Source organism: Macaca mulatta, chromosome 20 (assembly GCF_049350105.2).
Source record: "Macaca mulatta isolate MMU2019108-1 chromosome 20, T2T-MMU8v2.0, whole genome shotgun sequence".
In the NCBI taxonomy this organism is placed as follows: domain Eukaryota; kingdom Metazoa; phylum Chordata; class Mammalia; order Primates; family Cercopithecidae; genus Macaca; species Macaca mulatta.
In genome coordinates, this window is record NC_133425.1 from 12,541,632 (window position 1) to 12,558,626 (window position 16,995).

The 16,995-nt window shown below is 53.1% G+C and overlaps 1 protein-coding gene across 1 annotated transcript in view; it reads right to left on the reverse strand.

Annotated features, from left to right (window-relative positions):
• The window catches only part of LOC711656 (uncharacterized), a 153,994-nt gene that overhangs the window by 22,115 nt on the left and 114,884 nt on the right, over positions 1 to 16,995 (reverse strand). Inside the window, exons 47-54 of the mRNA XM_077987269.1 lie at positions 13,175 to 13,312; positions 10,669 to 10,831; positions 8,017 to 8,138; positions 7,251 to 7,391; positions 5,737 to 5,850; positions 5,507 to 5,635; positions 4,353 to 4,514; positions 2,555 to 2,719 (exon numbers count right to left, since the gene is read on the reverse strand). Coding sequence (XP_077843395.1) covers positions 2,555 to 2,719; positions 4,353 to 4,514; positions 5,507 to 5,635; positions 5,737 to 5,850; positions 7,251 to 7,391; positions 8,017 to 8,138; positions 10,669 to 10,831; positions 13,175 to 13,312 — 1,134 coding nt within the window. The remainder of the gene's footprint in view (positions 1 to 2,554; positions 2,720 to 4,352; positions 4,515 to 5,506; positions 5,636 to 5,736; positions 5,851 to 7,250; positions 7,392 to 8,016; positions 8,139 to 10,668; positions 10,832 to 13,174; positions 13,313 to 16,995) is intronic.

Here is a 16,995-nt window from a genome sequence, read left to right on the forward strand (position 1 = left end):
CATCTAGGAGCCCACCAACCCAGCAGCAGCCACCCACAGGGTGGTTGAGAGATGGCTGCTGCCCAGACCCTGCCCAGACACTCTGATTTAATTGGTTTTGGGGGGCCCTGGGCCCTGGCATTTCTAACATTCCCAGTGCCCTGGTGTTTCTGCTACAGCCCAGGCTTTCCGAGTTTGCATGGGAACCACTGCAAAGGTCTAAGCAAGTTCAAGGAGACGTGGGTACACCTGGCATAACACCCCAGGCACTGGGCAGTTTACCTAAATCCCTGCAGGCGCCCAACCTTGGGGGCATGGCAGGGACCAGGACAGGTGAGTCTAGAATGGGGTGGGAGAGAGGCTCAGAGGCCCCAAGAGAACACAAGCCTGGAGGAGGCCCTGCAAGGGAGGGAGCCTCAGCTACCCTGTATTCTAGTCCAGACACTGCAGCTAACAAGCTGTGCACCCTTCAGTAAGGGTGTCACCCTCCCTAGGCCTCAGCTCCAAGACCTGTAAAATGATACAGAACAATGGTTCACAAAACTTAGCAAGACTTAGAGCGTGTGTGTGCACATGTGTCTGTCATGGGTTGAATTTTCTTCCTCAGATATGTTGAAGTCCTAACCCTCTATACCCGTGAACGTGATGCTATTTGGAAATAGGTTTTTGCAAAAGTAATCAAGTTGAGGCCATAGTGGATGAAGGTAGGCCACACACCCAGTGAATGCTGTCCCTGTGAGAAGACCATGTGAAGATGCCACCCAGAAGGCAGAAGGCCACCATGTGGGACAGAGGCAGAGACTGGCGTGATGCCACCGCAGCCATGGGTGACACCAGAAGCTAGAGGTGCTATGGAAGGATCTTCCCTAGGACTTTGAGAGGCAGTGTGGCCCTGCTGACAACTTGCTTTTGGACTTCTGGCCTCTAGAACTGTGACACCATACCTGTCTGCTGCATTAAGCCTTCCAGTTGGTGGCCATTTAATACAGTAGCCCTAGGAATCGAATGCAGGGTGCTTACTAAACATGCAGAAGCAAGTCAATCTCTGAGGAGATCCAGGTTGGTAATAGGGCTACAACCCAGGACTCCTGTGGAATGTAACCGAGCACCCATGTGATCCTGCCAGGCAGGCTAGAGCAGGGCAGAGTCTGCAGACCACATGGAGTCGGCCCCGGACGGCTCCCAGCATCTGAGCTCAGCCCCGCTGGCTGTCACTCAAGAGCAAGTTCCACGCCTGCCTCTGTGCAGCCTTGGCAAGTGCCTGACCTCCCTGAATCCGTCCCTTATCTGTCCCAGGGCCGCCGAGTTGGGGTGAGGAACAAACAGGGCTGGGAAAGCCTTTTGACCACCCCACAGACCCCAGAATGGAGCAAGTGAGAAGGGGCCAGATCAGCGGTCCCAAATCAATCGGGCACAGGGAAGCAAGAGGACCGGCCACTTGCTGAGTGACCGCCATGGGTTCACTCCCAGGGCTCCAGTTCCATTGGGCATGCGGCTTACAGAGACGGGGTCAGCCAGGGGCCTGGCTGGAAATGGGGAAGTGACAGTCAGTCCCGAAGAACAAGAACCTTGGAAGGAGAAGCTCCTTTGAAATGGCCATGGCTGCTGAACTCTCAACCCAGAAATGCCATCCTCATCCAGCTCAGATGCCGGGAAAGGAGGGAACTCCCGTCTCACAAGCACCTGCTATGTGCAGATGTTGTACAAATGTCTGTTTTCCTCTTAACGATTCTGCAAGGGAAATGGTGTTTGTTCCCATTTGACAGAGGGGAAGACTGAGGCTCAGCAAAGTAAAGTCACGAGGTCAAGTTCACCCAGCCAGGGAGACTGGGTGGATGGAAATGCTGACAGGGCACCTGCAATGTCATGTGCCTTGGCTATGCAGGCGGCAGGAACTGGTATCCAGACTCCTAAAACCCACCCTGTGAAATATCTGATTTCACCCTCCTACAGACGAGGAAACAGATGCTCAGAGAGGTTCCTCCCTGGGATCACGATCACCTGGCCAGGTTGGGGTAGAGTAGGCACTGGAGACCAACTCTGCCCCTTCCTACTTCCCAAAGCTACTGGGAGGCAGGCAGGGTAGAAGATGGTGCCAATAATGGCTAATAGCAAATACTTACGTTGTGGCTGTTTTCCCTTGGGCACTGCTCTAAGCGATCTATGCCTATGGATATATTTAATCCTTGCAATATTAACCCCATGGGAGATAGGGCCAGTGCAATTATTATACTCATTTTACAGGGGGAGGAAACTCAGGTACCAGGAGGCAGCTAGGCTAGGATTCAAACTTGGGCAGCCCAGCCTCTGCCTCTTTGTTATAGGAAGGGCCGGGTGTCACGACTGTGGAGAAGCTGCTTTGTCTCGGTGCCAGGGCCAGGCCTGGGATTCAGCAGGTGTTCCCCCTACCCAGAGTGAAGCTCTGGCCCCACCCAGAATGCTGGTCTGCGGTTCCTCAGATTGCCACTAGATGGCGGGGCCACCCAGGCAGTTGGGGGCCTCCTGGCCAGGAAGGAACGGGAGGGAAGCCGGGGCATCTTCCCCAGGGACTGTCAGCCCTGTCCTGGCCACCGACCTCCAGCGCCCCAGAGAAGTCAGTTGAATGAGGCCTGCTGTGGTTTCGGAGGGTCAGGCTGAGGTGCAGGCCATGGTCTGGGTCTGGTGCGAGGCCCAGGTGGCAGCGGGAACGCAGCAGGAGTCCACCCTGGCCCAGGACATGCTCCCCGGCGACCAAGAGGGCCTGGGACGAGAGAGTCTAGGTGTCAGGCAGGCACAGGGGCAGCAGCTTCCTCTCCCCCATCCCCTGCACCAGGAATGCAGCCGCAGCTGCCACCTCCCAGCCTCCACACCTGCCCCAGCTCACAGCTGACCTCTAAGAAACGCAAATCAGACGTTGTCCCCTGCACTGAGAACAGAGGCCGGGCTCTGGCATGGCCTGTGGCCTGCTTTACTGTTCCAACCTCACTTCCCTTGCTCCCTCTGTAAGGGCTTCCCCATGTTCCTCAAGGCAGAGTCCTGCCTCAGGCCCCTTCCCTCTGCAGGGCCCACACTCACCAGTGAGGCCCCTTTCGCAACACCCTGCCCCCTCCCCACTTCGTTCCTGCACAGCATTTACCACACCCTGACCATAGACCATGCATCTCTAGTTTGTTGTATCTTCCTGGCCCCACTGGAACGTGCCACCCAGGAGGCCGGCACCTGGCCTGTCTCCTTCACTATCCAGTCCCTGCACCCAGAGCACAGCCTGGCATAGGTGAAACACACACATGTTTTCTGAATGAACAGAGGAAAAGATAAGGGGTGGGAAACTACGGTTTGGGGCTGAATCTGTCTCACTGCTCACTCTTGTAAATACTTTGAGACAGAGTTGTGCTGTGTCGCCAGGCTGGAGTACAATGGCGCAATCTCAGCTCACTGCAACCTCCGCCTCCCAAGTTCAAGCGATCCTCCTGCCTCAGCCTCCTGAGTAGCTGGGACTACAGGCATGTGCCACCACACCTGGCTCATTTTTTCTATTTTTAGTGGACATGGGGTTTCACCGTGTTAGCCAGGATGGTCTCCATTTCCTGACCTCGTGATCCACCCGCCTCAGCCTCCCAAAGTGGTGGAATTACAGGCATGAGCCATTGTGCCCAGACTGTAAATACTTTTACTGGGATATAGCCATATAGATTCATTTACATATCATCTATAGCTGCTTTCACAGGACAGTGGTAGAGTTGGTAGTTGCAACACAGACTGGATTATTCATAAAGGCTAAAATATTTACTATCTGTCTCTTTACAGAAGAGTATGGGTCCTTGGGATGGAGGGATGAATGGATGGACGGACAGATGGACAGGCAGATGAATGGATGCGAGGGAGGGAGGGTGGGAGGATGAATTGATGGAGAGAGAGGGTACGTGGGAGGGCAGACATAGGGGGATGGATGGAAGATAGGAAAGAGGATGGAAGGATGTGTGAAGGAATGGATGGATGGTTGGTGGATGGAAGAACTAATCAACCCCAGGAGGGGCAAGGGGTTGAGGAGAAGGGGTCCCAACAACCTCCTCTGGGGCAATCATGACTACAGCAGCTCTAACTTATGTGCCCGGCACCAAGGCTGAGCATTCCTGCATCACGTCTCTCTTAACTCTCACCATCACTCTACATCCTGGACCCTGCTGCTCCTTCCATTCCTCAGATGAAACACCGGAGGCTCAGAGAGGAGATGCGCCCTGCCCAGTCACCCAGCTGGCAAATGGCAGAGCCACCATGCTGGCGTCTGGCTGCCTCACTCATACCCCTGCATTCTGTGGGCACCACCCTCCCTGCTGCCCCCTCACCACGGGTCCCTGGTCCTCCAGCTGTCCCTTTCTGCAGGGCAGACTTACCCTGGGCAGGTCACAGAGCCCCAGCTGGAGGGAGTGCCGCAGCCAGCGTGCATAGTCAGTCTGTACTTCTCCCCGGAAGCTCTGCCGGCTACAAGAGGCCCCGAGGACGTGCTCCAGGATGGCCTCCGCGATGATCCTGCCTGGCTGAGATGGCCGATGCCTCTGAAATGACAGGGCCCATAGGTCAGGGGCTCATGACCTAAGAGAATGCCCATGGCCAGCTGCAGGTGGAGACCCTCACCTAAGAGCATGTGCCAGGAATCCACCATTAGAGCCCTCATCAGCCACAGCACCCCCTTACACTCTGGGGCGGGATTTTTTCTTTTTTTTTTTTTAAAACAGAGTTTCGCTCTGCTGCCCAGGCTGGAGTGCAGTGGCGCTATCTCGGCTCACTGCAACCTCTACCTCCCAGGTTCAAGTGATTCTCCCACCTCAGCCACCCAAATAGCTAGGATTACAGGTGCATGCCACTGTACCTGGCTAATTTTTTAATTTTTTAGTAGAGATGGGGTTTTGCCATGTTGGCCAGGCTGGTCTCAAACTCCTGACTTCAGGTGATCCCCCCACCTCAGCCTCCCAGAGTGCTGGGATTACAGGTGTGATTCACCACGCCCTGCCTGTGGCAGGATTTCTGCTGTGAGCACTTAGGGGGCCATGCCTAAGAGCCCCAGGAACCCAGATGGGAGGCCCAGAGGAGGAAGGGGGCTTCCAGGGCCAGCTCTCCCCATTTCTCCATGGCCTGGTTCCTGCCCCAGGCTCTGCAGAACAGTGCTCGGCCCCATAAGGCGCCCCATCAGGTAGTGATGCTGGAGAAGACCAGACCTGATGCCTTGGGGAACCTGAGCTCCTGATGTCCCTCCGCCCTGTCCTGAGAAACCCATTAGCATCCCGTCTCCTTTACTATCTCTTCCCTGCATCTCGTGCTGGGCCCCTTGCTTTTCTTCCAGGGTTTCCAGAGCCCTCACCACATCCCAGTTAGGAAGGGAACCATTTCACAGATGAAAAAACTAAGGCTCACAGCAGAGAAGTGAGTTGCCCAGGATCCTGCAAGCACTGGAACCCAGGACCACGTGGTCCCAGAGCTGGACACTCCTGCTGCAGGTGGAGCTACCTGGGGTTCCCTGCCTGGATGGACGCTGCTGCCCAGACCTCACCTCGTATGTCAAGTTCTGCCGCATGCGGTGTTGGCCCCAGGACAGGTCGAGCTGTTCAATGAACACAGCTGGGGTCTGCATTAAGGCCCCGCAGGCCTGGAGGGTGTCCAGGCCCCAAGCTTCCTGGAGCTGATAGGGAACAGAAGAGGGTACATGACCTGGGGGGCCAGCCGAGAAGCCTGGAGCGAGGGGGAGCCCCACACTCGGTGCAGCGGTCAGGCCCCGCATACCTGCCCCGGGGAGGCGGCCAGGCAGCCGTCCCAGGCGGTGCTGTATGCTGAGGACCCGTCAGCCCAGGTGAGCTGCAGGGTCGCAGGCTGTCCTCTGTTCCAGGTGAGCTGCACCTGTGTTGGGATGGGAGAACAGTGGTGGGGAAAGGGGGACACGTGGGGGAGAGGAGAGGCTAACGCCACCCCCACACCCCATCTCTGTTGGGAAATGAGAGGCTAGGGAGGATGGAGAAGCTGGTGCCCCTCCCCCAGATATCCCTAGAGGAACTAGGACGGAGGGTGGAGAGACTGCCCGGCCCCCATCTCTGGAAGAGTCCAGAACCATTCCCAGGCTGGAGATTGAAAAGACTCAGCATTTCCAGAGATATAAAGCAATCACTCTCCTCAATGGGACCTCCAGGGCCAGCGTGATCTGTCTCTGCCCACCTGACCTCATCTCCCTGTCACCCATCCCCCCAGTCACTCTGCTCCCATCTTATTCCCCTTCCGGTCCTCCCTGAAGCACCCGGCTCGTTCCCACCACAGGGCCTTTGCATGGGCTTTTCCTGCCACCTGCAGTGCTGCTGCTCCAGCTTCTCTCAAGCCCAGCTCCTTTCCATCCCGGAGCCACCTCCCCAGTGAGGCCCCCACTGACCACCCACCTACAGTAGCTCCCCCACCCACCTGCCCAGTCACTCTCAATCTCACATCTTTTTTTTTTTTTTTTTTTTTTTTTTTCTGAGACCGAGTCTCACTCTGTCACCCAGGCTGGAGTGCAGTGGCATGATCTTGGCTCCCTGCAACCTCTACCTCCGGGGCTCAAGTGATTCTCCCGTCTCAGCCTCCGAAGTAGCTGGGATTGCAGGCACACACCACCACACCCAGCTAATTTTTGTATTTTTAGTAGAGACAGGATTTCACCATGTTGGCCAGGCTGGTCTCGAATTCCTGGTCTCAAGTGATCCGCCCACCTCAGCCTCCCACAGTGCGGGGATTACAGGTGTGAGCCACCGTGCCGGGCTCCTCTTTACTACTTTATGGTGCTTATCACACCTTCTGATTTTTAAATTCATTCCTTGGCTTGAATTCTGGAGAGCATCTTTTGCCTGCACGCAGCTGGCCTATTGTCCTCCCTTTCACAGATGGAAAAACCTGAGTCTCAGAGAGGCGACGGGAGACACCCGAGGCCACCCAGCCAGACGGGGAGCCCAGCTGCCTCACGCGGTCTCCAAAGTTACCCCTAAACAAGCAACTATAAATGATGCATCTGAGATGCCTATACGTGTTTCCCACATTAAAATGTGAGCTGTCCTCAAACACTGCCTGGTATACAGTAGGTGCTTAATGAGGTATTGATAAAGGAACGATTGAATGATCCCAGAGATCCCCAGCCTTCAGGAAGCTGTGATTCTGGAGAAGTCCTTGTCACTGATGAACACACTATCCTCCTACCCGAGGTGCCCAGCCCCACAGGCTCAGCCACGTGGCTCCTACCTCCAGCCCTGGCCAAGGGCGCCTGGGACATCCTCACTCACCTGCCGGCTCTGCCTGCCACCCCTGCTCTCAGCAAGGCCACTGGCCTCGGCTTGCTGCCAAGAGAGGTTGAATGGGTGAGCCAGGGCCAGGCGGGCGGCCAGCTCACTCTTCCCCAGCCACAGGGAGGAGGAGACCAGCACCTAGGGAGGGAGACAGACTCAGCCAGTGGCCTTGCCCAGACAGGCCGCACCTCTTTCCCACCCGCACAGAACACCTTCTCCATAAAGGTCAAGGCTGCAAGGGCAGGTGGCTTTGATTACAAAGCATCCCTGTGCAAGGCCCTTGGAGAGCTCAGCCCATTTCACAGAGGAGGAAATCGAGGCTTGGAGAGGAGCAGATGGAGCGAACACAGGACAGAGATGGGACTGGAGGTCACGCTCCTCCTCCAGTGTCTTTCCCTGGCTCTGTGGCCGTGCGCAGGTCGCTGCACCTCTAAGTCCTTCAGTTTCGTCATCTGAACACGGGGCTATTAATAGCACTGAGCAGATGGGAGGCTGATGTGTGGGTTCACACACAGAACCTATCACAGGATAAGCATTCGGGGCCTGTTAGCCACTGTCATTGCCGTGGCTGTCAAGGTGTTGTGGGGACCCAGGTCTCCTGCTGCCCTCCCAGTGCCTTTCCCACAGTCCCTTTGGTATGTGGTGCAGCCTCATTGGCCCCAAATAAGGCTCCTCGGGCAGAGGAGGGCCCCCAGGACCCCGCTCAGCCTTCAGGGTGGAGTTCAGCTCTGCCCCAGGGTCACCTTCCGGCCCTGACACCTACCTGGTCCCTGCCATCCCAGCCGACAACCAGGCCATCCCGGTGGCTGCCTCCTGAATGCTCTGAGGACAGGCGGAGGCTGCAGTGTCGTGGCAGGGGGAGGGGCAGCGCGTGGGTGAGCTCCACTGGGTGGGTGAGGACACACACAAAGGGTAGGGCATGTAAGCTGAGGTCAGCAGCTCCAGGCCCAAGGGGTGCAGGGGACTCAGCTGATGCCAATGCCAGCTCATGCAAATAGCCACTTGGGGGCCACACACCCTGATAATTTTCACAAAACTCAGAAGCTACACGCTCATTTTGTCAGCATTACCACTCGACACCCCGCACTGTCCCTGTGGGAGCCCTGTTACAATGAGACTCTGAGACTCCTCCAAGAGGTGGCGTCTGTCTCCCCAGCCCTTGGACCCGGGTTGGCCTCGTGACGTGCTAACAGAATTCAGTGAAGTTGACCAAGCACCAGTTCTAAGCCCAGGCCTTAAGAGGCCTCAGCCCACTTCCTCCCTTGAACCCATCCAGCCACATAAGAACAAACCCTGCTGGCCTGTGGGCTGGTGCCACCTGCGTTTGGGGAGAGCCTGGTTTCAGCTCAGGATGTCCTAGTGCAGCTGCCAGCCAGCAAGCCCCTAAGCAGGCAGGAGAGCCCAGCCAAGGCCAGCAGAGTCGCCCGCTTACCCTACAGCTGACCTTCAACATGAGGAAGACCAGAAAAGCTGCCCAGGTGACCCACAACCTCATGAGGAAGGAGCTACGCTTGCTTTATGCCGCTGAGTTTCAGAATACTTTGTTACCATCCTGAATCAGGAGCTGACGGGGCCAGCTGCAACCCCAACAGCCTGCATCCCTCCCAGGGGCCTCATATGCACAGGTGACCTGCCCCCCTCAGAAGCCCCACACCCCCATGCCACCATCTGCTGTCCTGTGCTCTCCTTCTAGCTTGGGGTGTGACAGGTGGCACCCCATAGCTGAGTCCTTGCAACAGACGGCCTCCACACCCTGGGTTTTCTTCCTTTGTCCCCCAGGTGAGTCAAGCTGCCCTGACCTCCTGCATCACTTGAGCCCATCTCCTGAGGCCCCTGCGCAGCCCTGCTTTCCTGGACCCCACAGCAGGAGGCTGCCCGAGGCCCCTTTGCACTTTGGTGACCTCTAAGCTCTGTACAAAGGGCACCCACCTGTTCAGATGGGCTGCAGGAGCCGTGCCCAGAGACACTGGTACTGGCTGGTTCTCAGGGCATCACCCAGTCATTGGTTCTGGGGAAGCCGACCACATGCAGGGCTAGAACCTTTTGTTCCTGCCACCTGCTGACTCACGACCTGCAACACTGTGACCACAGTGTGGGGCTGCACGCTGTGTAGCTCACCAAGGGTGGCACAAATAAACACAGGCATGCACACACGTGCATGTATGCACACACACATGTACACGTGCACATATACACACATGAGCACACATACATGCATGCACTCTGCCTTGGCATGTTGGGGACCTGCTCACTTTCTCTGCCTTCCAGGGCACACATGTGTCAAACATGACACTGGGAGGATTCTATCAGGCCACCTGGCAAGCCATGCCTCCAGGCTCAGGTCTGTACTCTGTCTCCACACCTGGCAGGTCATGGGTCGGACTCTGATCTGTGCTCCGGGGGTTCCTCGCACAGAAACTGAGTCTTGTGGCTGCACAGGCCATGAGTTACAGCCCCTTCCAGGTGTCTCTGGAGGACCCTGGGACTCATGGCTGCCGTCGTTGGCGATATCCCGGCAGTCACCTCCCCTGGCACCAGAACTGCCCAGGGATGCCACCCCTTCCATGCCCTGGCCCCTTCTCCCTGCCCAGATGCACTCAGGATGAGCCCCAGCTCCTCTCTGTGAGCTGAGACCCTGCATGACCTGGGTCCCCCAGCCCTCCTGCCTTACCTCATCCTTTCTCCCCATTCCAGCTATGCTAGCCTCGCTGCTGCTGCTCCACATGCAAAACTCATTTCCACGCAGGACCTTCTGCCTGAAGTGCCTCTGCTCAGATCTGCCCCTCAGTCAGCTCCTTCTCATCCTTCAGACCTCAGTTCAGAAGTCACCTCCTCCAAGAGGCCTTCCCAGACCACCCCACCTAAAGGAGGCCCACACCCCACAAAGACCCTGCTTGCTCTCACAGCCTTTTCCATTCGTGGAAATGGTCAGTTTGATGTTATTTTGCTTATGTGCATCTTGTTGCTCAATGCCTGTCTCCCAGAGGGGTGGCACCTAGGCCATCTTGCTTCCTGATGGACCCCTGGTGCCTAGAATCATACCTGGGATATGCAGGTGCTCACTCATGGCTTTTTTGACACTGAGTGTCACTCTGTTGCCCAGGCTGGAGCGCAGTGGCTCAGTCTTGGCTCTCTGCAACCTCTGCCTCCCGGGTTCAAGCAATTCTCCTGCCTCAGCCTCCAAAGTAGCGGGGATTACAGGCGCCCGGCACCATGCCCGGCTAATTTTTGTATTTTTAGTAAAGACGGGGTTTCACCATGTTGGTCAGGCTGGTCTCAAACTCCTGACCTCAAGTGATCCACCCACCTCGGCCTCCCAAAGTGCCAGGATTACAGGCATGAGCCACCACGCCTGGCCATGAATGATTTCTTGAGTGACTGGGCCACCACTGCCTGCAGCCCCTCACACACTCACCCTGCATGCTGAGGTTCCTGGTGGGCTTGGGGAAAGGGCCAGAGAGGCTCCCGGCGAGGGCCACCTCCTGGCCATCCCACAGCACCACCTGGCGCAGGACACGGGTCCCATGAGCTCGCTCGTATGTGGTCTGCAGGACCAGCTCCCCGGGAAGGGCGCTGAGCTGGAAGAGAATGATGGCGTCATGGGGGAACCTGACCTACGCTTCTGCCTGGAATGGGAAAGGAGAGAAGCTTGCAGACGAGGAAAACGGGAGTATTTGTGGATCATTTACAGTTTCCTGCATATGCCAGGGGATCAAAAACCCAAATGCTTCCTAAGGATGAGCAGATAACATAACGGAGGGGAGTGGGTGAGGCGGGTATGGCCAACAGGAGCCAGCACAGAACAGCCACCTCTCAACTCCATGACCAAGCTGTGTGGCTCTGGGCAAGTTTTCCAACCTCTCTGAGCCTCAGTTTCCCAGAAAATGGAGGCAAGAAAGTGTCAACCTCTGCAAGATAATACAAGTGGCGCACCCAGCCCAGGGCTAGACAGTGGAGAGGAGCTTGTAGGAGGCACGCAGTTGGTATTGGGGTTTCTCTATCATGTAGCGAGCAGGTATTATGTTCCCAACCCAGTGATGAGTGCTGGGTACAAAGCTAGCCAAGACCTGGTCCCGGCCCTCAAGGGGCTCCCAGGGAGATAGTCACAGGACAGGAAATGATGGGACAAGTTGACAAGGATGGTCACAAGAGACATTCAAAGCAAAAAGGAACACAATGAAGCAAGCTTGGGGAGGAGGCAGGGAAGAGCATTCCAGGCAGATGGAAGAGTCTGTGCGAAGGCTCAGAGACGAATGCCATCCCTGCTGGTGGGTGCCACCGAGGGTGACTTGAGGGTACTGCAGGGGGACTGCTGGGGTGGTGTAGGAAGTTTGCTCTTAAATGTCTCCAAAATCCATCACTACCGCCCCTAGCTTGGACCACACATTATTATTGCGGTGCCCATTATGGGGCTTCCTCACTGCTCACTTCTGCCACCTGTAGGTCCCTCCCCACACAGCAGCCACAGGGATCTGAAATCATCATTTAGGGATCATGGCCTCAAAGGCTTCTAGTAGCAGACAGAATGCACTACAAACACCTCCCTGTGGCCTGACATACCCTGTGTGATCAGACCACCTCCTACCATTCCCCACCCACCCAGCTCCAGCCCAGTGGCTCCTTGGCCATTCCTAAAACATGCAAACCCATCCCTGCCCCAGGCCCTTTGCATGTCTTGTTTCCTCTGCCTGGAATACTCTTTTTAAAAAATGTGTTTTAGATTCAGGAGATCAGTGTGCATGTTTGTTACATAGGTATATTGTGTAATGGTGGAGACTGGGCTTCTAGCGTACCCGTCGTAGCCGTCACCCAAATATTGAACATCATACCCAGCAGGTAATTTTTCAGCCCTTGGCTCCCTCTTACCCTCCTCCCTTTTGGAGGCCTTAGTGTTTATTGTTTCCATCTTCATGTCCATGTGTGTTCAGTGTTTAGCTCCCACTTATAAGTGAGAACATGGGATATTGGGTTTTCTGTTTCTGAGCTAGTTCACTTCGGATAATTGCATCCCTGCTGCTTCAAAGTACAGAATTTCATTCTTTTTTCACGGCTGTGTAGTATTCCATGGTGTATATATACCACAGTCTCTTTACCTGCCTCGAATGCCCGTCCCTCAGAGATTTCTTCTTTTTTCTTTTCTTCTTTTTGAGATGGAGTTTCACTCCTGTTGCCCAGCCCGGAGTGCAATGGTGCAATCTCAGCTCACTGCAACCTCCACATCCTGGGTTCAAGCAATTCTCCTGCCTCAGCCTCCAAAGTAGCTGGGATTATAGGCATGTGCCACCATACCTGGCTAATTTTGTATTTTTAGTAGAGACGGGGTTTCACCATGTTGGCCATGCTGGTCTCGAATTCCTGACCTCAGGTCATCCACCCGCCTCGGCCTCCCAAAGTGATGGGATTACAGGTGTGAGGCACCGTGCCTGGCCTTCCCCCAGATTTTCAAATGACTGGTGCTTATCATCCACTGCTAGCTCATGTGTCATCTCTTCAGTGAAGCCTTTCTTGGCCACCTAATCTAAATAAGCTCCCTGGTCACTCTCAGTCACTTCACTATGTTTTCTCCATGTGATACTACTATTTGGCATATTTCGTTTGTGTGGTTTCAGGGAGTCAATCTCCCCCGCTAGAGTGGACACTTGATGAGAGGAAGGATTGATCGTTCTGTTTTAGGTCACACCCCAGCTTCTGAAATAGTGCCTGGCACCTAGTAGATGCTCAATAAATCATGCAAAAGCAAGGATGGATGGATATAGAGACCAGCTGATAATCCATTCCAGCAAATTTTGTCCATTTCACAGCCTTGCCTGTCCTTCCTCCCAGGAACCAGGACACTAGGACAATTTCTCTTTTCTCAAAGGGCTGTCCCAGAAGCCCCCCATCCCCCAGCGTGCTCCAGCCCCGGGCTGACCTTCACACACCTGCAGGAAGGTCTGTTCCAGTTTGATGAAGTTGGTAAGACTGGCCTTAGCAGCTATCTGCTGGGTGCTGATGTGAAAATGATGCTCCTCCACACCCAAGGCGAACATGCTCTGAACTTCACCCTTGGAGTAGCGTAGCTGGGTCAGGAAAAAAACAAAAAAACACGATAGAGCTCCTTATCAGGGCTCTGATGGAACATTCCAGCAGATGCTGGCTCTAGGCTGAGAGCTCTGCCTCCCAAAGTCCCAGGCCCAAGAGACCCACAGCTCCCTGGGCTGGATGAACTTTGATGATGTCAGGGTTTGAAGCCTCAGGTTAGGCCATCAAGTGTGTCCATGGCAACTATATCCTTATGCCCTCCCCACTATAACACTGACTTGAAAATATCTACCAGCCTGGCACCAGCAGGCAAGAATTCTAGTTGTAGTACTGTTGCAGACAGCAGGGGGCAGTCTAGCAGAAATAACTATACTTGGGCATGTGTCAGCATCAAACACAACAGAACTCCAAGTGTGGATCTACCACTGAGAGGTGAGTGATCTCCAGCTAGTTTCTTAACCACTCGAGCCTTCTAATCCAAAAACACGGATAAGGACACCTATTTTATTATGGGTTGTTGTGAAAATTGTATGAAATGCTAACTTCCAGGTTGGCTGAAAAGCACTGGTGGGGGGGAACTTACTAAAAATATAGATTCTGGGCTCCCACTTAAAACCTACAAAAATGGAGTCTCTGGGAAGATATTCAAGAGGTGTTTTTTTTTGTTTTTTTTTTGTTTTTTTTTTTTTTAGAAGGTGTTTTGCTCTGTTACCCAGACTGGAGTGCAGTGGCACAATCTCGGCTCACTGCAACCTCTGCCTCCCAGGTTCAAGTGATTGTTCTGCCTCAGCCTCCTGAGTAGCTAAGACTACAGGTATGCACCACCACGCCCAGCTAATTTTTGTATTTTTAGTAGAGACGGGATTTCACCATGTTGGCCAGGCTGGTCTCAAACTCCTGACCTCAGGTGACCCACCCACCTCAACCTCCCAAAGTGCTAGGATTACAGATGTGACCCACTGCACCCATCCAAGAGCTGGTATTTTTAACGATCTCACGAAATGCATCATGACATTAGGGATACCCCGTGTCAAAAATGTTCAACTTGAATCTTCAACAAACAATCTGACAAATCCACATTAGGAGGATGTTTTGCAAAATAACTTCCTGGACACTTCAAAATTGCCAATGTAGGACTTTTTTTTACGACAGGGACAGGGTCTGCTCTGTCATCCAGGCTAGAGTGTACAGTAGTGTGAACACGGCACACTGCGCCTCAACCTCCTGGGCTCAAGCAGTTCTCCCATACCTCGGCCTCCGGGTAGCTGAGATACAGGTACACACCACCATGCCTGGCTACTTCTTTAATTTTTTGTAGAGACGGGGTCTCCCTAGGTTGCAGGTTGTTTTGAACTCCTGAACTCTACTAATTCTCCTGCCTTGGCCTCCCAAAGTGTTGGGATTACAAGTGTGAGCCACTGCATCCGGTTGGGGTTTTTTTTTTTAAGGTGGTTAATGACAATAAAATGTTTAGGGGGAATTATATCTGCAACTTACTTTGAAATGTATCCAAAAATAAGATGGATGGATGAAGAGCTATGTGATTATGTGAAATAAAATGTGAACAGGAAAATCTAGGTATGTGGGTATTCACCACAAAATTACTTCAATTCTTTAGCATCTAAAAAATTATATAATAAAACGTTGGAGGGCCGGATGCAGTGACTCATGCCTGTAATCCCAGCACTTTGCGAGGCCAAGGTGGGCGGATCATTTGAGGTCAGGAGTTCGAGACCAGCCTGGCCAACATGGTAAAACCCCATCTCTATTAAAAATACAAAAATTATTCAGGCATGGTAGTGCAGCCTGTAATCTCAGCTACTCAGGAGGCTGAGGCAAGAGAATTGCTTAAACCCAGGGGGCAGAGGTTGCAGTGAGCTGAGATCATGCCACTGCACTCCAGCCTGGGTGACAGAGCAAAACTTCTTCTCAAAAAAAGTAAAAAAATAAAAATAAAAATAAAAAAATAAAACACTGGGTAAGGAAAGGTAGGGTGTAGAAGGAGAATGTTCTAGATCAGGAGTTGCTGTTTGGGTCAAATTTGGCCCACAACCTGATTTTATAAATAAAGTTTTATTGTAACAGCCACGTCTATTCACCTACATATCCTCTATAGCTGCTTTTCTGTTACAGTGACAATTGTGAGTAGTTGTAACAGGGACCGAAAGGCCTGCAACCCCCACACATTTTACTTCACAATACAAGTTTGTAGACCTCTGTTCTAGATTAAGAAAATTTAAAAAACATGGCAACTACGCATGCTGTGTGATCTTGGCCTGCATCCCGGATTTAAAACAAAACAAAACAGTTTTTTGAAAGAACATTAGTGGGAAAGCTGGGAAATTGTATATGGGCTGTACATTAAATGAAGGTATTACTTCAACGTTCAATTTCCTGAACGTTGTAATTATTGTGTTAAATCAGAAAATATCCTTGTTACAGGAAATAGTTGAAGTATTTCAGAATAAAAAGGTGATGCCTTCAGAAACATCTCTATATCAATTCTTAACGATACAGAAAAAATATGTATCTGACGATACAAATTTATGTAACATACATAAGAAATATGGAAAGATATTAACAACTGGTCAATGTTCACTGTCCTACAGTAACTTTTATATAGGTTGAAATGACTCAAAATAAAACTTGGGAAAAAATTAAGAACCTCCCAGAATGGAGCCTGGTGTGGTGGTACCACCTGTAGTCCCAGCTGCTCCAGAGGCTGAAGCAGGAGGATCACTTGCACCCAGGAGCCTGAGGCTGCAGTGAGCTATGATCATGTCACCACACTCCAGCCTGGGTAACAGAGCAAGACCCTGTCTCAGAAAGAAGTTTTAAAAATAAAAAATAAGGCTGGGCGTGGTGGCTCATGCCTGTAATTCCAACATTTGGGAGGCTGAGATGGGTGGATCGTTTGAGGTCAGGAGTTTGCGACCAGCCTGGATATCACAGTGAAAACCCGTCTCTACCAAAAATATAAAAATTAGCCAGGCGTGGTGGTGCACGCCTGTAATTCCAGCTACTCAGGAGGCTGGGGCAGGAGAATCACTTGAACCAGGGAGGTGGAGGTTGCAGTGAGCCGAAATTGTGCCACTGCACTCCAGCTTGGGTGACAGATACTTTGTCGAGAGAAAGAGAGAGAGAGAAAAGCAAGAAATAAAAGCAAGAAAAGCAAGAAAAGCAAGAAAGGAAAGAGAGAAAGAGAGAGAGAGAGAGAGAGAGAGAGAGAGAGAGAGAGAGAGAGAGAGAGAGAGAGAGAAAGTTCCCTAAATGATTATGCAGTTGTAGTGAAGTTTGAGGAACTCCAAAATCCTGTGTAAATGCAGCAGGGGACCCAGCACACAGCACGCGCTCTGTAAACAAAGGCGGCCTAGGCCAGGGCGGGGAGAGCCTACCAAAACAGGGTGGCTGGTAGCAAAATGAAGTGACCAGTTGGCAGATGTGACCATTCATGCATGCACTCACCTATTCATGCCCTATTTTTTACTGAACACCTACTGTGTGCTGGGCCCTGTGCCAGGCACTAGGCATGCCCTCCAGGAGCTCCACATTTGGGCACAGACGACAGCTCAGGGGGACAGAGGAACCTGGCCTAAGTCTACTGGGCACTCCTGTCCACTCCTATGACCCCCCCTGCAGTCCTGCATGCAGGGCAGAGATGGGGGTGATACTGGCGCAGCTCCAAAGGGTTGTATCATCTGCTCCCGCCTCTACAAGTGTG